Source organism: Phaseolus vulgaris, chromosome 2 (assembly GCF_051622355.1).
Source record: "Phaseolus vulgaris cultivar YP4 chromosome 2, ASM5162235v1, whole genome shotgun sequence".
Lineage (NCBI taxonomy): Eukaryota > Viridiplantae > Streptophyta > Magnoliopsida > Fabales > Fabaceae > Phaseolus > Phaseolus vulgaris.
In genome coordinates this window covers 39,789,022-39,812,036 of record NC_143499.1, presented here as the reverse complement: position 1 = coordinate 39,812,036, position 23,015 = coordinate 39,789,022, and the positions used below count along the sequence as shown (strand labels likewise).

The following is a 23,015-nucleotide window of genomic DNA, read 5'->3' as shown; positions in this document are numbered from 1 at the left end:
CATAATCTTTCTATGAATTTATGAGCAGAGGAAACCTCCCCTTTTCCCCAAAAATTGTAACTTCACATGCAGAAACTACTTGATAACCCAATTCCAATTTTTCAATAAATACAAATACATGGCAATAAGTTGTGTGTATAGAAAGAATACCATAATGTTTTTTAATTAAAAAATTAGTTATTAAATGATTTTATGTGTATATTAATGTCATGGTAGAAAATGATACCTGAAGTATTAATCTCCATAAATTCTAATTTAATTAAGCATTTTTTTTTCATAATAATGTATATTTAATTTATTATGTTATTCACGCTTAAAATAAAAATAATCTAATAATTATGTTAGGTAAGGAATTAAGGTTATTTTAATTTATTTTGTATTTAAAACACTTACTTTGACTAATTAATCATATTTTATAAATATTTATTTATTTATTTATATCTGATCATTCATTTTTTTTCCATTTATGGCTATTTACATTTAACTTTTAGCATTTATCTTATTGTTATTTTCGTTTCAATTATTTAATTTAACCAGAACTAGCCTATCTAATTACTTGTATTTCCTCTTGAAACAAATATATATCAAGATCAGTATTTCCAATTTAAAATACATTTAGTAACAATTAAATATACTTCACTTGCACTAAAAGAACATGTTAATATTCACGATTTTTTGTTATTTATAATGTCATTATTTATGATGTCATTATGTACTAATAGCCTTTTATAACGTCTAATTTATCTAATTTAATATATTATATAAATGATGATTTTAAATTTATAAATAGCATTGTTTTAATTTTGTCAATTCAAAAAATGTTTTAATTTTCCAATTAATAAAACGTTTTGATTTTGCCAATTAAATATCACATTAATAAGGAGGCATTCATATGCTATTATGACGATCATATCACGTTTCTAATTGACATTATATAATAAATTATGAAAATAATACGGTATACTTAACTGTCATAATTTAAAAATTAAATATTCTACATTAATTAACCAGCTAATGTACTAATTTCATAGTTTTTAAAAAGTGTATTTTACAAGAAAATTAAAAATATAATAATAAATTATAACAATTATAATTTAACTTTGTGGATAATTAATCAGCAATATTAATTAATTGTTTAGTTTAAGTAAAAAAAAAATCCTAAATACTTCTATAAAAATGTACATAATTTAAAAAAATAAAAATTTCAAAAAGTAATAAATACATAATACATAATATAAAGACTTCCTTTTACTTTTTGTGAAAATATCTTAATCAAAATTATATGAGTTATTTATGTGAAATTACAATACCTAATTTTTGTAATGGATCCTGATAAGTAATATGACCTTGGGACCATAATACTATCATAGATATTCCACACCACAAACCTATAAAAGAATCACAATAGGTACCGACATGCACAACCAAATTAGGTCAAAACATCATATAGATACTCATACAAATATGAAATATTATGTATATTATTCAATCACATAAATAACATGTATCTCATTGTCATCATCGTCAATCTCTCCCTCTCTCTCTCTCTCTCATACACACACATCAAACAATACATACATGTAACAACAAATCTACCATCAAGTGAACATTGCTTAACTTAATCCCTTCTTGCTTGAGTGACCATGCTTCCTCTAATAAATGAACACTTCCTCACTTGAGCAATCTTACACCGGTGATAACCAATATAAAAGAGAGAAAATTGATCCAATCTTTCTCTTTCTTGGGCGTCTTTTTTGTTGACAACCATCATTTCTCTTGTATTGCTCAAGTGTCACATCAAACACTTTAGTGATGAGACTTGTTGTATAATACAACAAATTTCAAAAATACTAAGCACCACATCTTCTTTAATGTTTGAGCACCCACACAGTCGCTTGAATCTTGAGTGTTACATGAAAAAGAGAATTGCATTAACATCTATTATACTTAAGCCTCAAGATAAAGCTTAAGCGATATTGAGCAATCCATACAATCATCACTAACTGCTTGAGCGACATTGATCAATGCATATCACTTGAGTGTAGATAGTGACAACCTGTATGTGCCCAAAACCATAGAATTGTATGTGCCCAAAACCATAGAATTTTATGTGTACCATACTTGCAATACCAACACTACCAATTTATACATCATTTAATTATCTATAACACCTATTATACTCATAATCATAATGATTATTTTCAATTCCCCAACAATTTCAAATAAGTGTATATAATCATAATCTGAAAACCTTATTACTTCAACAAAAATACATTTCATCAATATGATTCAATAAAATAAATTTGTATATTTAACTAACTCCCCTTACGTGATGGTAACATGCCTATTAGTAAAATTGTTCATGTTCACCTTTAGAAGTCCAAATTGTGCTATTGTTGTTAGAAAAAAAATGAGACTAAGTTCAACCAAATAACTAGAGTCCATTATCTTTATATGTTTAATACAAATACTCAACACATGTAAAAAAATATACAAGACAATAAATAATATAAGATCAACTCCTAAATACAGTCAAGAGGACATCTCCTACCTTTGGATCACACAAAGAGGAAGCCAATTGAGACAACTTTTGAACAAAGAAGAGGAAACAAGCTAGAAATACTCCAACAATTAAAAAAATAAAATAAAATAAAGATGTTACTAGAAATACAACAAAAGCAACGCAAGAGTAATTGAACAACACTACACAACCTTTTTGAAGAATTCTTGAAAAATCTTGAATGCACTCTTTTAGAAAATGAAAACAACTTAAATTTATCTCTATAAACATTTGCGATTTCGATTATTTTCTTAGACTAGTTAAAAACACAATTTTCTATTATCTATTTTAATAAAGCATATAATTGATTATCCTGTTCTAAAACATATAAGGAACATACTTTCAACAACTAGGGCTTGTTTTCTTATTAATCATCGCCAAAACAACTACTTTCAACACACTTTTTATTGTTTTGTTTTATATTTAACAAGTATTGTACTTGATATATAATTTAAGTGTTCATTGTGGGATCGATATTTGTTCTCTCAATTGGATTACAATTCACTCAATGACCTCTCAATCATGCACACTAGGGCTTGTTTGGGCGAGTAAAACATAAAAATGTCCAACATTAGTGGTGCTATCTCGCCTCAAGCGAGAATATACTCACTTGAGTGAGATCCAGTGGTGGCATCTTGGCTTTTTGTGAATTTGGACAGCTTTGATGAGGGAAAATTTGATCAAGTAGAAATGTTGAGGAGGACGGGGGGATGGGGGGTTGTTATGTGGCTGTTACATTATTGAGTAAAGATGGGTGAAATGGGTAGTATATAGTGGGTAGTAAATAAAGAAAATGACTCATAAACGTAGTGTTAAGGTTTTAGGTTGAAGGTGATACTAATATCTTTTATATATGGATTGACTAATGACTCAAAACTCATTGAATTCACGTCTCTTGGATTAGGTATTGACTATCTTCTATACATTCACTCGAGGAACACAACATTAATAATTATAGTTTTATTATGAGAAGATTAAAAAAAAATTCTTATACTTTTTCAAGAAATATAATTTATTTCACACTTCAATTGAGATAGTTAGTAATTATTTATTTACATATAAAATACATTTTTATGAAATTATTTAAAATAAATAACAAAATTACTTTCATATATAATTTTGTCCAAACTCTTTCAAAAATTACATTAGTTATACAACTATACCATTTAAAATATGACAACCTTAGAAAAATATTCATAATTTAAATTCTTACAAAAAGGTCTGGTTGGACTTCATATATGTATATTTATTACTCTATTTTTTCATTCAATGTAATTTAATTAGCTGATAATATAATATTGACTTTGTATGAACAAAATAATAAATTTGGTAACGACAACTGAAAAATTAACATGATCAACTTTAACGTAAAAGAAACATTCATTGATATTACTCATAAAAGTATTATTGAGTCAATAACATCTTAATCACATATAAGTTAATGTGCTATTAATTGGACTTTAGTTGTGATATTTAAATTGAAGTTGAGTCGAGATATTTAAATTGAAAACAAGTTAAGTAAAAATATAAATAAAAGAGACGTATATTTAAAAGAGTAGAAAATATGAAGCTTTCAAAATATTTACTTTTTTTATTGTTTAATTTTAAATAATCAAATTCTTTTCACCAATTTTTAGAATTGTAATTTCTTTTAAAATTATATGTCTAAACAACATATTTTATAATAAAATATTTAAGATTTTAGGTTGAAGGTCTCTTACATATGACTACAAGAAAAACATGAAATAGAAACCAACTTTAGAGACAAAAAATAATTAGTTGTTATAGTAATTAATTTATGTTATTGTTAAATGGTTTCTAAATTGGTATCTAATTACCTACCAACGTTTTAACTACCAATTATTTAGTTTTTAAATTTGGTAGCAAAAACCTTGGTTGTTAATTAGATACCAATTTAAAAACCATTTAACAATAATAGTAATTTAGAAACCAAAATTTTTTTTAGTCCTTAAAATGGTTTTTAATTTAGTCACTATAGCAACTAATTATTTTTGGTCTCTAAAAATTGGTTTCTATTTCATGATTTATTTGTAGTGTATGGATTATGACTCAAAAAAAATTGAATTCGCATGTCTTAGGTCAGGTGTCGACTTGATGGAAAATTCAACACAATAACAATAATATCTCAACAAGAGCAATAAACAGCGGGTAATAATTTTCCCAACTTGCAAGAATCTTTGATGAGCAATAACAAATAATGGCAGCAACACAAAATACAGTTCAAGAAGACACACAATTTTTAAAGTGGAAAACCTTCTCAATATGAAAAGTAAAAAACCCTAAAGGTTAATATTGGATTGGGCCTCCACATAGAAAGTGAGTCCAACCCAACACTACTCTCTTCCGTACATTCATTTGAAAAACACAACATTAACAATTATAGTTTTATGAGAGAATTACAACAAATTATTATTTTTTCCAAAAAATATAGTTTATTTCACACTTATATTGAGATTTATAGTAATTATTTGTTAACGTATAAAATATATTTGTGAAATTATTTAGAATAAATTACAAAATTACTTTTAAAGATAATTTTTGTCTAAACTCTTTAAAAACTTGCATTGTTATACAACTATACCATTTAAAGTATGACAAGCTTGGAGAAATATTCATAATTTAAATTCTTACAAAAAGTCTTGTTGGACTTTCCATATTTGGAAAAAAGGATTATAATAATTTTTACAAATATTCAAGTATTCATACACCAAATGAAATAAAAAAAAGTATAAATGTAAAGTTAAGAGAAAAATTTAGCATATATGGTTTATTTATTATTCCTTTTGTTTTTTCATTAAACGTAATTTAATATTTCTATGCAAGATGAAATCTTCTATATTTCTTTAAGAATATTTACTTAATTATTTATTTTAAACAATTAAATTTTGGAAATTTTTTTGTTGAAATCCAAAAAGCAAGATACATACGATTGACAAACCATTATAATATAATACTATTTTACATTAAAAAATAAATTATATATAATTAAAATTTTAATTTATTTGTTTGTCAAGTGCATGTTTATTATTGTGTATGGTGTCAACATATCAGTCAGCTCAAATATTTGTTTGAATTTTTGGCTCTTAAAAAAATTCCATTGGGTTTCATTAATAAAGGGATAGAACTTCGTGGTTCTAATTAACAGGGAAACAAAAAACATTGAGCTTTCATTTCTATCCCATCTAATTTTACGTTAAAAAGAGATTAGTGCTTGATGTGAGAAAAGCTTTTTTGGTGAATGGGTTATTTTTGTTATGAGTCCTAACCATATAGCTAGTTTCCATTATTGGTATTTTGGGACCTTAAATTTTGGAGATCCTCACATCACATTGGTAACAGAGATCACATAATCATAATCATTATATATTGAGTCTAAGGCTAACTGAAGAAGCCACATTAGTATCCATGAAAATAATGGGGTTGTTCTCTCTTTTCATATCATCTCTAATGATAATGTTGTCTGTTTCTCAAGGAAAATCAGAGTATCAGTCCCCAAATATCAAACAATTTCTGGTTTGTCTCTCGAATGATTCAAACGCTAAAATACCTCAAGCTATATACACCCCAGAAAACGCCTCATACACCTCTGTCTTAAACTTGCACATTATCAACAAACGATACAAGACACAAAGCACGCCAAAACCTCTTGCCATCATAACTGCCCAAAGTGAGAATGATGTTCAGACAACAGTTACATGCGCCAAAGCAAACAACATTCAAATCAGAATCCGAAGTGGTGGTCATGACTATGAGGGTCTTTCATATGTCTCAAATGTGTCATATGTCATTCTTGACATGTTTCCTCTCCAATCGGTTGATGTGGACATAAAGAGTGGCACTGCATGGGTTCAGGCTGGAGCCACGGTTGGTCAACTTTATTACCAAATAGCAAAGAAAAGCAATGTGCATGCCTTCCCATCAGGGGTGTGTTTCACTATGGGCACTGGTGGCCACTTTTCTGGTGGTGGTTATGGAAATTTGATGAGAAAATATGGTCTTTCTGTTGATAACATCCTTGATGCCAAATTGGTCAATGCCAATGGTGTTGTCCAAGATAGGAAGTCAATGGGGGAAGATCTCTTTTGGGCCATAAGAGGAGGTGGTGGGGCCAGTTTTGGTGTCATTGTTGCATGGCGGATCCAATTGGTCTCTGTACCCCCACAAGTGACTGTGTTCAATGTGAAAAAATCTGTGAAAGAAGATGCAACTGATGTTGCTTACAAATGGCAACTAGTTGCACCAAAACTAGACAAAGATCTTTTCATAAGAGTGCAACCTAATGTAGTGAATGGAACAGTAATAGTCTCTTTCATTGGCCAATTTTTAGGTTCAATTGAAAGGCTTGTTCCTTTGGTGAAGGAGGCCTTCCCTGAATTAGGTTTGAAACAAAGTGATTGCGAAGAAATGCCTTGGGTGAATTCCACCATTTTTTGGTCTAATCTTCCAAATGATACCTCTATTGAAACTTTGCTACCAACTTCTAAAGAGCCAACTGCAATGTACTTTAAGAGCAAGTCAGATTATGTGAAAACCCCCATCCCAAAAACGGCCTTGAAAGACATGTGGGATTTGATGACTAAATATAATAACATTTGGATGCAGTGGAACCCTTATGGAGGGAGAATGGAGGAAATTTCACCATCTGCAACCCCTTTTGTTCACAGGAAAGGGAACTTGTTCCTGATCCAGTACTACGTGTCCTGGACTGAAGATGGTGTTGAAGCCAATGATCGTTACATGAACTATTCAAGGTCGTTTCATGAGTTTATGACCCCTTTTGTTTCAAAGTCTCCAAGGGAAGCATATATGAATTATAGGGATATTGATGTTGGTGGCAAACTTCCAAGTAATTCAAAAAGCTTGAAAGAGGCTAGCATATATGGAACCAAGTTCTTCAAGGAAAACTTTGATAGATTAGTGCGTGTGAAGACGAGGGTTGATCCTTCCAATTTCTTTACCTATGAACAAAGTATACCACCTGCATGCAATTTATGAATTATAGGATATTGATGTTGGTGACAAACAGCCAAGTAATTCAAGAAGCTTGAAAAAGGCTAGCATATATGGAACTAAGTTCTTCAAGAAAAACTTTGATAGATTAGTGCGTGTGAAGATGAGGGTTGATCCTTCCAATTTCTTTACCTATGAACAAAGTATATCACCTACATGTAATTACTTTTAAAATTAGTATCATTTCTGAATTTCATTTATTAGTAAGATCAAATTATTTGGACATGTTTTTTTATACTTGTGCTATTTTTATTTTTTGAGTCATACTTCGTTAGTTTTTTTTTATAAAAAAAATTGGTTTAAATTTATTTTTTATCCTTATAGTTTTATGTCTTTATAAAATTTTAGTTATAAATTTTATGTCAAAATTTTCAAAATTAAGTCATTTTGGTTTACCATGTCATTTAATTAGTACTAAAAATATAATACACGTTTGGAGGTCATTATAGCTACAAACTTAAATATTAATCTGATAAATGTATTACCATTTAACCAACATTATTTTATGTTAGAAAATTGAAAAACCAAAAATCTACAATTAAAATTTTATAGAATCAAACAGAAGTGAATTTTAAGTTTTTTATTTATTTTTATTTGTCATAACAGCAATTCTATTTCTAAAAAAATAAAGAAAATTGAAGTAAAGCCTGGATTTAAGTTTTTACGTTGATAGATAGTGATTTTTAAGTACCCAGATTTTGTTAGACAAGACAAAAATCATTTAGGTGATTTTTTACATCTCGAGGATTAGTCTGATAGTTTTAGTAAACTCATTTACATGAGAAAATAATAAACAAGACTTTCTAAATATACACATTTTAATTTAATATGTAAATATATAATTTTCAAAAGTACCAAAAACTATAATTTAACATAATATAAGTAAAATTAGTTAATAAAAATTTTAATATTTTAAAATACAGTATTCCCATCAAACAAAGATTATTTTCTCTCGAAGATTAGATAGATACTATAATCAAACTTCAGTCAAAATATTTTGTTTCGTATTAAGTTTATAGGTAGGTATAAGTAATTAAGAAACTTTATCGAGAGAGATTATATTATTTTTTCCATCTCAAAAGAGATTAGTTTTAAATCAGAAACCTATTTTAGTACAAAAAGAAAACTATTTAATAACTTATTCAACTTGTTCATTTTTAAATGTATTTTTATTTTTATTTTAAGAATAAATAATAGTACATTATATTTATAGTAACATTGATAACAAACTTTTATGTATAATAAGTTATTTTGGTAAAAATCATTTTTAAAGTTGTATAAAATCTAATTTATAATCAATTGAAAACATAAGCCTATTAAACTCTTTATTTATGTTAGGTTACATTTTTATATTCATTTTCTTTTAAATAACAATAAGTTGAGTTTAATATGTTTTATTGTGAGCTCTCTCTTTAATATAACTTCCTTATAAGGATGGAAATACTAGGATCACAATACTTGGGTTAAATTTGAATTTGTTGACTCGTCATTAGGATCATTAAAAGAAAATAAAATTATTAAATACTAATTAATTTTACACAAATATCATTAAAAAAAATCATTACATATCAACTAATTTTAGAGATAAAAAATAATTAGTTACTACATTAACTAACTTATATACTATTTTATAAACTAAAAGATATTGATATCTAAAATAGTTTTGATTGTTGATAAAAAAAATTCTAAATTTATTTTTAATTTGGTATTTAATATTAGTTATAAAAATTTTAGATGTAACTCCTCGATAAACATAAACACATAACCTCAGTACCTTTTTCTTATCTTTTCTTTTTCTCTCAATCTCTCCAATTCTCTCTCTTATCTTTTGATTTCTCAATCCAACTCTATTTTAGAATCTGATTGCACCATGTTGTAAATGAGAAGTTATTAAACATTTCTACCTGAACAAATTCTTAAACAGAGTAAGTTCAAATTTGCTCTAAAGATTCTTTATTCTATATTTTTTCTTAAGATTTAGTCATCAATTTTGGTGGGTTCAGTTGAGAAAAATAATCCTTTCAACTTATTCTACTATACATTGAATTTATGTTTTCTTTGGATAACAACAATTTCATCTTCAAGTTCATCTAGTCTTAATGGATCAATGACTTTACAACACATGGAAGAGAAGAATGAGCACAAAAGAGTTATGGTATGTCTAAATTTTTTTGGTAATATCCCACAAATAGCTACCGACAACAACTGTTACATCAAGATGTATGGACTGATGTTTGTTTGTGTATTAAGTATTGATGTCTATGTGGTAACAGAGATATCTGAGCTTCACTAATGATCTAAGTCACATAGACTAAGATATTAGGTGGTGAGAAGCTGATGGGGGAGTTCATGCACACCGTGACATATATGAGATGCACGAATTGGATTGGATTGAACTTACCCTGATCCTTTCTGTTGGATTCACTGGTAATCTATGGATCAGGTGTTAGTCTCTGGTAGGACTTACTTAATACGGATCTTCCGGAAAGCGTTGTTTGTTGAATACCTTTGATGTGTAAATCCATGTGAGATCTATGTGATTGTTTTATTGTTTGAATTTGAAGAAGATTGAATAATTGAGAAATTGATAATGTAATTTGGTTTTCTCTTTTGATTTAATTGGGTATATTATAAAATTTGGTTTTCTCTTTTCTCTAGCTTACCCTTGCTTTTCTTGGTGTGTTTGAACTGTGATGACTGTACTACGTACACGAGTAGAGGATCATACAAGTGTAGGGAGGTCTTGAAAGACTTTAGGATGTTTTAAACCTTATATTGTAAATATTTATATGTCTATGAGCCATAATCTTGTAATAAGAATTTTTTGAAATACTTCAAGTTTGTATGGAAACCGGTCGAACTTTTATATTGTAATAATTAGATGTATTTTCTAGGGTGTTACAATGTATATTCACTTTTAAATATATTTTAAATTTGATTTGTTTAAATATAATTTAATTTAATGGTTACAATTGCATTTAATAAAAAGTAAATAGTTAATATTAATAATATTGTTTCATTTTAAATTATATACATTAGCATAATTTTTTAATTTTATTCAAATATTAAATTATTATTTGAGATGTTATTAAAATAATACTATAAATTCATTACCAAAAAATAATTGACCAAATGATTTTTAGAACTTTAAAAATGTTATAAAAACAATATGCGATGAAAAACCATGTCCACTAAAAATGAGATGACATAAAACATTTTGACAGAAAAAAATTAATCTCTCACGAATGTAATGACCTAAAACCACAACCACATTTTCTTAAAAATTGGATACCCATCTAAATTAGCAATATCTTTATTATATTGCTGATTAGAAAAAACTTATTTTTAACCAACATATTATAGAAAATCTTACATTCATATTTATTTGTACCATGCGACATAAATTAATCAAAAAGGAAAAAGTTGGAAGGATTATAGCATGATGTAAGGAAGTATGCATATGATAGGCTGCTTATTTAAACATATAATGTGGTTTTACGTGCAGATCCTGTATTTTATATTGACTTTTTATTATTACGTATAATTATTTTTTTTCCTATATTAAGATTAATAATTTTATTTTTGACTTTTTGTATTGACTACTTTCAAGTTCTTCAAGAACGTGTCGAACGTTTAGAGTCAAATTCAGAAATGAGAAATTAAATTTTATTAAAATCTTTGTTGGAGGAATGTAGTGCAATCACTAGATCAAATTGATATTGATTTTTAATATAAAAGATAAAAGAATAATTATAACTTATTATTACTACAATATTGTTTGTTTATTAAATATATTTAAACATTTTTATTAATATTATACATATTAGAAGTATAAATTTAAAATTTATTTTATAATTCATTTTAATATATTTATCCACAAATCCGCAAGTCTTATGTGAATAAATTTTGGCAAATCAAATGCAAAAATGGTCAAAATGAACCAACTTTATCATTCCTAAAATTAATTATTATAATTTTATTTCATTATATTATGATATGTAAATTATTTTTTAAAATAGTACATATAATATCTCACTTGTTGTTACAATAGTTAAATTTATATACTCCATTCGTTTACTTAATATTGAATTTTTGTTTCTACTGTACACCCAATAATTTACATATAACTATTACAATACCGGTTCTACATATTTCTATACAAGCTTACCGTTTTTCAAAATATTCCTGATACGTGATTAGGACATATAAAAATACAAATATTTACAATATAAGTTTCAAAATCAACGCCTTAAAACTCTTATGATCCTCAGACACCTGTAAGATCATCTGCTCGTGTACGTAGTACAGTCATCGCAGTTCAAACACAGCAAGAAAAGCAAGGGTAAGCTAGTTTTTTTTTTTTCGATCAGCAATAAACAATGAATAAATATGAGTCACTTTAGGGGTGACCCAACCCTTATACAAAACACACGACCTTTAACCTTGTTCACAACACACACCCCGCCAACTCCTAAGAATTTAAATAAAATCGAAAAGAACCGCCAACAACCCTCACTCTTATACCCAAATAAGACATCAAAACATCATCTTCATACAGACCAAATGATCAACACACCAGTCAGAGAAGGAAAAGATAGCATCCTGCGACTTGGAAGTAACCCAAGCCCATGCCTTTAGTTTCACCAACGCGAATACTTCCAATACATCTATTACACCCCCTCTAAAAATTACTCTGTTTCTAAGTTTCCAGATTTCGTTGACGACCGCGATCCAAATCACTCCCCAAACCTCATTTACCGAAACAGACACGTTACTCAACCTAAACTGAGAGAAATTTTGCAGTGGAACATTATGAAACACACTTTAGTGAAAATAGAATTTTATAATATACGCAATTAAATCAAAAGAGAAAACCAAGTTACATGATCAATTTCTCAAATTATACAATCTTCTTCAAATCCCAACATTAAAACAATCACATAGATCTCACATGGATCTACACATCCAAGATATTTAACAAACATCGTCTTCCGGAAGACCCGTATTAAGTAAGTCCTACCAGAGACTAACACCTGATCCAAAGATTACCAGCGAATTCAACAGAAAGGATCAGGGTAAGTTCAATACAACCCAAGCCGTGCATCCATATGTCACGGTGTGCATGAACTCCTCCATCAGCTTCTCACCACCTGATATCTTAGTCTATGTGACTTAGATCATCAGTGAAGCTCGAAGATCTCTGTTACCACATAGGCATCAATACTTAATACACAACAAACATCTGTCCATACATTATCCCAAATGTATGAATTCAATTCCATACCATTCCGTCATACAATATCATTCAAAAATTGATCCACAATATTCAAAAGTCTATTTGACATGAAAAAAATAACACTTTAATACTAAATCATCAAAATATACTATTTTTACAAATTTAAATAATATACAAACAAACAACCCAATATATAAACACACAACATTCCTGCAAGAGAAAATTGAATATTGGGATCACGTTCCTTCTGCATTCAGATCTTCTATCCTAGGGTGTTATTAAAAATTAAATTTAGCTTCCCTTACCTCAATTGCTTGCTTTCCAAACAACTTTTAGAATTTTATTCCCCACCGTTTAGATAAGCTTCAAGATTTACGGGCCTAATGTAAATTATCCAAATAGAACAAAATTTCAGTATATAATAGAATAAGTTGAGAGGATTAAACTTCTCAACTAACCCCACCAAGATTGATGACTAAATCCTAAGGAAAAACAGAGAATAAAGGATATTTAGAGTAAAAATGAACTTACTCTGTTTGAAAATCTGATCGGATAAAAATGTTCCTGAATTCCTCAGCTACAGCGTGGTATGATCAGATTCTAAAATAGATGAAGATTGGGAGAGAAATTAAGAGAGAGGGAGAGAAAAGAATTGGAAAGAGAGAATGGAGATAAGGAAGAATAATGTGTACAGGGTTCTGTTTTTTAAAAAAAAAAACACGTTGTTACATCTATTCATTTGCAAAGTTTAATATATATATATATATATATATATATATATATATATATATGAATTATATTATTACGTATCTTTCAATTTTTGAATAATTTAAACATGTATTTATTGTGTTTGATAAAAAAAAGGATAAAATATATTCTTAGGTATATCTTTTAATCTTTCAATAATTTATACATATATTTATTGTATTAAATAAAAAGGAAATGAGTAAAATAGAACATTGCATAATTATCTTTATGAAATTAATAAAAATTGTACAAAAAAAACTTTAGAAGAAATATAAAAATGCAACATAGTTTCCATTAAAATATATTTAAATACAAACATTAAACGTAGAATTAGATCTTATTTGAATTTTTCATATAAGTAAAAAAAACTTTTGCAAATTAATTTTTACATTTAATAAGAAATTATTAAATACATTAAATTTAATAAAATTCTAATTTAATAATTGATTCTACATAATACTATATATTTATATGCATAAATACAATTAAAGTAAACTAGTTTTTTGTTCAGCGACAATTAAAATAGACTCAACGGAATGTTAAATGTAGAATCAAACCTTTATTTTACATTTCAAATTAGAATTAATTATTGTTGTCCCTTTTTAACTTATATAATTAAATATATTAAAATAAATTTTTTACATTCAAATAAAATTATTAAATAAAACATTTTTAATTAAATAGATGCTAAATTTGTACGAGTATTAAAATTATTTTATTTTAAATATAAATATGTTGAAAGGTCACTTATTCCTATAAATAATATATATATATATATATATATATATATATAACAATGATGTGTCACTTTATTTTTATCCTATTTTTTTTATCAACAATAAAAAATGAATAAATGAGAATCATTTCAGGGTAGTCCAATCCTTATACAGAAAAACACCCTACCATACTCTCGCATAGAAACATCTACCAGATTGACAAAGGTACAACCAAAACAAACACAAGAACCAACTTCTTCATACAAGCCAAAGGGTTCAAAACCCATTTAGAGTACGTAAAGGAAGCACAACGAGACTTTGCATAAATTTAAGACCAAACTTTTTCTTATACCAATGCGAATACTTCAAGCACATCTGACACACCCCTATCGAAAAGGATAGAGATTCCATAATAAATATATTCTGTCTATTCATAATATATCTATAGTGAATAATATATCTATTTTTACATTCATTATCATATATTTTTAAAAAAAGAATACTAGTAATGCATAAATTTATATTTTTTTTTATAAAACTCATACGTATATATTTTTTTTTGGGTACAATAATAGTCTTTATTATATGAAAGATTATATATGTTTAGGCAAACTTCTTCTGTATTTCAAGAAAAAAGAGAGTAAGAAACTAATAATTTTTTTTATATAAATTAAAATTTACTTTATGTATATGTTATAGAATTTATTTCCTATAATTTTTTCAAAATTCTTATTTTTTAAATTTGTGTACAAATTAATTTTAATTTATAAAAAATCATTTTATTTTATTTTCTAGATATACTCGTAGATAAGGTTGTCAAAATCATGAACTTATTAGTAAGAATTTACTTTATTGGATAATTTTTATTAAATTTTTTTAACAATTTTATAGAGTTAAAAATTGAACACAACTCAAATTATAAAAATATTGGTCTTATTTGATTTGTATTTCAAACAATTAATTAAATAAATATTCCAAATATTATTTAGGGTGTATTTATTTTAAAATCTTTTAAATTCGATAAGAAATTTTATATTTTTTAAAATATTAAAAAATACAGTGAGTTTGGATTAATTTTATTTAAATTGTTTAAATTTCAAATTTTTTATTTAGTCAGATAATTCAAATGTATTGAATTTTAATTTTACTATATTTAGATAGAGTATTTTAATTATCATGAAATACAAAAATATCACGTATAAAAATATTAATTTATTAAATTTGATTGAAAAAAACTTTAAAAAATGTTAGCCGACATAATTATGACTAACATTAGTGGATATATATAATCCCAAAGAATGTCAACTGTAAAATAATTCTTACTAAACTTGACTAAAAAAGCTCTCACTTACTAATAGAACAAAAAATGGTTTCATTTGTGTTGATAAAAAAAAAATATTGATTTTGATTATAAAAAAAAAACTTTAACTAACGTTATTAGCTGATAATATAATATTGACTTGTTTGAACAAAAGAATAACTTTGGTGATGACAACTGAAAAATTAACATGATCAACTTTAACGTGAAAGAAACATTCATTAATATTACTCATAAAAATAATATTATATTAAGTTAATAACACCTTAATGACTTATATGTGCTCTTGATTGGAATTTAATTGTGATATTTAAATTGAAGTTACATAGTCATATTTAAATTAAAAACAAACTAAGTAAAAATATGAAGAAAAGAGACATTTTTAAGAGAGTAGAAAATATGAAAATTTCAAAATATTTACTTTTTATTCTTTAATTTTAAAGAATCAAATTACTTTCACCAATTTTTAGAACTGTAATTTTTTTTTAAATTATATGTGTAAACAACATATTTTATAATAAAATATTTTAATTAGTTATAAAATAATTTTTTTGTAAGAATTTATTATCTAAATTCAAGGGGAAGGTAACTTTGTGGAATTTAAGTATGAAGTCTGAAGTCCGTATTTGTAACACTCTAGAAATATATTTAACTATTACAATACAAATCCTTCCTACAGACTTATATATAAGTTTTCGACACCTGTATGATCATTTGTTTGTGTACAAAGTACAATCATCGTAGTTCACAAAACAACAAGAAAAATAATCATAAGTTAATGAAAAAATGTTTCGTGACAAACTTAATTCATGCAAAAAGAACCATTCAGACTAATCATTTATAAACATTTATTTAAATTATGTCATATAAAATTTCAATATCAATTTCATCATTCATATATACCACACATGAATATATTTTCATTCACAATCATTGAATTTTATTTCAATCCACATTACTTTGATTTTGTTTTAATCACATTGACTACATGATAAGTATGCCCCTACCCGAGACTAACATCTAATCCATATATTAAGGATCAGGATAAGTTCAAACATCCAATACCGAGTGTCTACGGTGAGACCAAGTGTGTAGACCAAGTGTGTAGACCAAGTGTGTATGAACTCCCTCATCAACTTCTCACAACTTGATATTTTAGTCTATATGACTTAGATAATCAGTGAATCTAGATGATCTTTGTTAAACATAGGTTTTTCATACTTAATGTCATCAAACAACAACTTATACATTATCCAAAATGTATGACATCAATTTCATACAATTTTCATCATTCATATATAATACATATCATTCAATCACATAACATAAAAAATTATACCATTCAAGAACCTTTCCAACATCAAAACAATATTTAACTTCCAAACTATCAAAATCTAATATTTATACATGTTCACACAACGTAAAATCAAATAATTTTACACCGTTACAATATTGAGTAAAAATGTGTGAAGTGAGTAATATATAAAGAAAAAGACTCATAAACCTAATGTCTTAAGGTTTTAGGTTAAAAGTGATTTTAATATATTTTATATATGTATCGACTCATGACTCAAAACTCATTGAATTCACGTCTCTTAGATTAGGTACCGACTCTCTTCTATCACTACAAGAAAATCATCAAATAGAAACCAATTTTTAGAAACCAAAATAATTAGTTGCAATAGTAACTAAATTGGAGACCATTTTATAAACTAAAAAAAAAATTGATTTATAAATTAGTTTCTATTATTGTGAAATAGTTTCTAAATTGGTATCTAATTAGCTACCAAGGTTTTAACTACCAATTATTTAAATTCTAAATTTGATAGCAAAAAACTTAGTTGCTAATTAGATACAAATTTAGAAACCATTTAACAATAATAAAAAATAATTTAGAAACCAAAAATTTATTTAGTCCCTAAAATGATCTATAATTTAGTCACTCTAACAACTAATTATTTTTTGTCTCTAGAATTGGTTTCTATTTCATGATATTTTTGTAGTGTATACATTCACTCGAGGAACACAATATTAATAATTATAGTTTTATTATGAGAAGATTAAAACAAATTCGTATTTTTTCAAGAAATATAGTTTGTTTCACACGTGAGATTGTTATTAATTATTTGTTTATATATATAAAGTACATTTTTATGAAATTATTTAGAATAAATTACAAAATTACTTTCAGAGATAACTTTTTTGTATAAACTCTTTCAAAAATTACATTAGTTATACAACTATAGCATTTAAAATATGACAACCTTAGAAAAATATTCATAAGTTAAATTCTTACAAAAAGTCTTCTTGGACTTTTCATATTTGGAAAAGGATTAGGCTATTAATTATTCATACACCAAATGAATAAAGAAAAGTATAAATGTAAAGTTATGAATAAAAAAGAGTATAAATGTAAAGTTAAGAGAGAAATTTAGCATATATGGTATATTTATTACTCCTTTATTTTTTTCATTCAGTGTAATTTAATTAGCTGATAGTAGAATATTGACTTGTATGAACAAAATAATAACTTTAGTGATGACAACCGAAAAATTAACATGATCAACTTTAACGTACAAGAAACATTCATTAATATTACTCATAAAATATTATTGAGTCAATAACATCTTAATCACATATAAGTTAATGTGCTCTTAATTGAACTTTAGTTGTGATATTTCAATTGAACTTTAGTTGTGATATTTAAATTGAAGTTTGAGTCGTGATATTTAAATTGAAAACAAGCTAAGTAAAAATATAAAGAAAAGAGACATATATTTAAAGAATAGAAAATATGAAGATTTCAAAATATTTACTTTTTTTTTTTATAGTTTAATTTTAAATTATCAAATTATTTTCAATAATTTTTAGAATTATAATTTATTTTAAAATTATATGTCTAAACAACATATTTTATAATAAAATATTTTAATTATTTATAAAATAAATTATTTTGTAAGAATTTATTACCTAAATCCAAGGTTAAGGTAACTATGGAGAATTCAAGTATGGTGTCTTAAGTTCATATTGAGTAACGATGAGTGAGGTGAGTAATATATAAAGAGAAAGACTAACAAATCTAATGCTTTAATGTTTTAGGATGAATGTGATGTCAATGTCTCTTACATATATTGACTCATGACTCAAAATTATTGAATTTCCGTTTCTTAGGTTAGATACCGACACTCTTCCGTATACTCACTTGAGAAACACAACATTAACCGTTATAGTTTTTTAAGAGAATTACAACAAATTATTATTTTTTCTAAAAAATATAATTTATTTCACACTTCAATTGAGATTGTGATAATTATTTGTTAACGTATCAAATACATTTATAAAATTAGTTAGAATAAATTACAAAATTACTTGCAAAGATAAATTTAATTTTAAACTCTTTCAAAACTTACATTATTATACAACTATACCATTTAAAATATGACAACCTTGGATAAATATTCATAATTTAAATTATCACAAAAAGTCTTGTTGGACTTTCCATATTTGGAAAAAGGATTAAGCTATTCAAGTATTCATACACCAAATGACATAAAAAAAGAGAGTATAAATGTAAAGTTAAGAGAGAAATTTAGCATATGGTTTATTTATTATTCCTTTGTTTTTTCTTTCAACGTAATTTAATGTTTCTATGCGAAGACGGAATCTTCTATATTTCTTTAAGAATATTTACTTAATTATCTTTTTTTTATAACCAATTAAATTTTGGAGATCCTCACATCACATTGGTAACAAAAGTCCTATAATCATTATATATATTGAGTCCAAGGCTAATTGAAGAAGCCACATTGGTATCCATGAAAACAATGGGGTTGTTCTAATTTTTCATAGCATCTTTAACGCTAGTGTTGTCTGTTTCACTGGGAAATTCAAAGTATCAATCCCCAAATATCGAACAATTCCTCATTTGTCTCAGAAAATTTTCAAATGCTACAGTACCTCAAGCCATATACACCCCAGAAAACGCCTCATACACCTCTATCTTAAACTTGCACATTCACAACAAACGATACAAGACACAAAGCATGCCAAAACCTCTTGCCATCATAACTGCCCAAAGTGAGAATCATGTCCAAACAACAGTTACATGCGCAAGATCAAATGACATTCAAATCAGAATCCGAAGTGGTGGCCATGACTATGAAGGTCTTTCATATGTCTCAGACGTGCCGTATGTCATTCTTGACATGTTTCCTCTTCAATCAGTTGATGTGGACATAGAGAGTAGCACAACATGGGTTCAGGCTGGAGCCACACTTGGTCAACTTTATTACCAAATAGCAAAGAAAAGCAACGTGCATGCCTTCCCAGCAGGGGTGTGTCCCACTGTGGGTATTGGTGGCCACTTTTCTAGTGGTGGTTATGGCAATTTGATGAGAAAATATGGTCTTTCTATTGATAACATCATTGATGCCAAATTGGTCAATGCCAATGGTTTTGTCCAAGATAGGAAGTCAATGGGGGAAGATCTCTTTTGGGCCATAAGAGGAGGTGGTGGGGCCAGTTTTGGTGTCATTGTTGCATGGAGGATCCAACTGGTCCCAGTACCCCCCACAAGTGACCGTGTTCAATGTCAAAAAAGCTGTGAAAGAAGATGCAACTGATGTTGCTTACAAATGGCAACTAGTTGCACCAAAACTAGACCGAGATCTTTTCGTACGAGCGCAGGCTGATGTGGTGAATGGAACAGTGATAGTCTCTTTCATTGGCCAATTTTTAGGCCCAATTGAAAGGCTTGTTCCTTTGGTGAATGAGGTCTTCCTTGAATTAGGTTTGAAACAAAGTGATTGCAAAGAAATGCCTTGGGTTCATTCCACCACTTTTTGGTCTAATCTTCCAAATGATACCTCTATTGAAACTTTGCTACCAACTTCTAAAGAGCCAACTGCAATGTACTTTAAGAGCAAGTCAGATTATGTGAAAACCCCCATCCCAAAAACGGCCTTAAAAGACATTTGGGATTTGATGACTAAATATAACAACATTTGGATGCAGTGGAACCCTTATGGAGGGAGAATGGAGGAAATTTCACCAGCTGCAACCCCTTTTCCTCACAGGAAAGGGAACTTGTTCCTGATCCAGTACTATGTGTCCTGGACTGAAGATGGTGTTGAAGCCAATAATCGTTACATGAACTATTCGAGGTCGTTTTATGAGTTTATGACCCCTTTTGTTTCAAGGTCTCCAAGGGAAGCATTTATGAATTATAGGGATATTGATATTGGTGCCAAACATCCAAGTAATTCAAGAAGCTTGAAAGAGGCTAGCATATATAGAGTCAAGTTCTTCAAGGAAAATTTTGATAGATTAGTGCGTGTGAAGACAAGTGTTGATCCTTCCAATTTCTTTACCCATGAACAAAGTATACCACCTACATCCGGTTACTTTTAAAATTGACCACATTTCTTAATTTCATGAATTAATAAGATCAAATTATTTGGATGTGTTTTTTATATTTGTGATATTTTTAATTTTGAGTCATACTTCGTTAGTTTTTTTTTTTTAAAAAAATTGGTTTAAATTTATTTGTTATCCTTATAGTTTTATGTCTTTATAAAATTTTAATTATAAAAAACTATATATACACATTTTAATTTAACATAATATAAGTAAAAAATAGTTAATAAAAAATTTAATGTTTTAAAATACAGTATTCCCATCAAACAAAGATTATTTTCCCTCGAAGATTAGATAGATACTATAATCAAACTTCAGTCAAAATATTTTGTTTCGTATTAAGTTTATTGGTACGTATATAGTAATTAAGAAAAGAGATTATATTATTTTTTTCCATTTCAAAAGAGATTAGTTTTAAATGAGAAACCTATTTCAGTACAAAAAAAAAACTATTTAATAACTTATTTAACTTGTTAATTTTTAAATGTATTTTTATTTTTATTTTAGGAATAAATAACAGTACATTATATTTATAGTGACATTGATCACAAACTTTTTCTATATAATAAGTTATTTTGGTAAAAATTAATTTTAAAGTTATATAAAATTTAATTTATAATCAATTGACAACATAAACCTATTTGTTGGCTCGTCATTAGTATAATTACAAGAAAATAAAATTATTAAATAATAATTAATTTTACACAAATATCATTACAAGAAAATCACTACATATCAACTAATTTTAAAAATAAAAAATAATTAGTTATTATATTAATTAAGTTATATAATATTTTGTAAATTAAAAGTTTCGGTATCTAAAATAGTTTTTATTATTGATAAAAAAATTATAAACTTGTTTTTAATTTGGTATCTAATATTAGCTATAAAAATTTTAGTCATAACTCCCCGATAAACACAAACACATAACTCTTGGTACCTTTTTCTTTCCTTTTTCTCTCCAACTCTCTTCCTTGTCTCTTGACTTCTCAATCCATACATCATCTATTGTAAAATCTGATTGCACCACATTGTAACCGAAGAGTTATGGAACATTTCTATCCGAATAAATTATTAAATAGAGTAAGTTCATATTTGCTCTAAAGATTCTTTATTCTCTATTTTTTCTTAGGATTTAGTCATCAATTTTGGTGGGTTCGGTTGAGAAAATTAATCCTTTTAACTTATTCTACTATATATTCAATTTCTGTTTTGTTTGAATAATTTGCATTAGGCCCTTATATCTTGAAGCTTATCTAAATTGAGAGGCTAAAATTGTAGAGGTTGCTTGGAAAGCAAACAATTAAGGTAAGAAAAACTAACTTTAACTTTCAATAGCACAAAAGGCTAGAAGATCTTAATGTGGATGGGACGTGGTCCCAAATTTCAATTTCTCTTGTAGAGATGTTATTTAATAAAATTGTTTGATTTAATTTATTATGACATGAATACTTTTAAAAGACTATATGCTTTTCACTCGTTTTGGATGTCTTCTTCTAGCTTTTTTCTTTTGCATAATTTTGAACCATATGTCTCATTCATATCTCTTTTGGTTTAGCTTCCATTCTTTACTTTTTCTAGTTTTTGTTTAAAATTTCTCTTCCTTTTTGTCTTGTAGTTCTGTCTCTTTTAAAGTTTACGTAATTTGTTCCTATTTCATTTGCAGGTATGATTGCATGATTTGATATCTTTAAAAAATTTCTCATATTATTTAAGACCTTCAAGCATTTGAGTGAACTCACCAATCATTTCAAAACTATATGGATCTTTTCAAGTGAAAAAACCTAAACACTTTCGAGTGGAAAACAATTAGGAGAGTGATAAAGAATTTTTACTCTAACCACTGTACTTACATTTTTATTTTTATTTTTGTGCTTGTTGTTTTCTTAGTTTTTGCATTAATGTCTTCAAATGAAAGATATTAAATGGAGTTTGAAAGATACAAGAAAATATATTAAAATAAATTTATTCAATTCAAAGAAAAATATTAAA

At 26.8% G+C, this 23,015-nt stretch overlaps 1 protein-coding gene and 1 pseudogene across 1 annotated transcript; both read left to right on the top strand.

Moving 5' to 3' along the window:
* Positions 1–5,986: 5,986 nt before the first annotated feature.
* LOC137809763 (berberine bridge enzyme-like 17) lies at positions 5,987–7,750 on the top strand. Its single transcript, XM_068610846.1, has one exon. The coding sequence runs from the start codon at positions 5,987–5,989 to the stop codon at positions 7,574–7,576; it is 1,590 nt and encodes a 529-aa protein (XP_068466947.1). The 3' UTR covers positions 7,577–7,750.
* A 10,851-nt stretch (positions 7,751–18,601) lies between these two features.
* On the top strand, positions 18,602–21,017 carry LOC137809481 (berberine bridge enzyme-like 17 pseudogene; annotated as a pseudogene).
* Positions 21,018–23,015: the final 1,998 nt, after the last annotated feature.

Coding starts and splice junctions, on each gene's coding strand:
- LOC137809763 (XM_068610846.1), top strand. CDS start 5,987: ATGAAAATAATGGGGTTGTTCTCTCTTTTCATATCATCTCTAATGATA.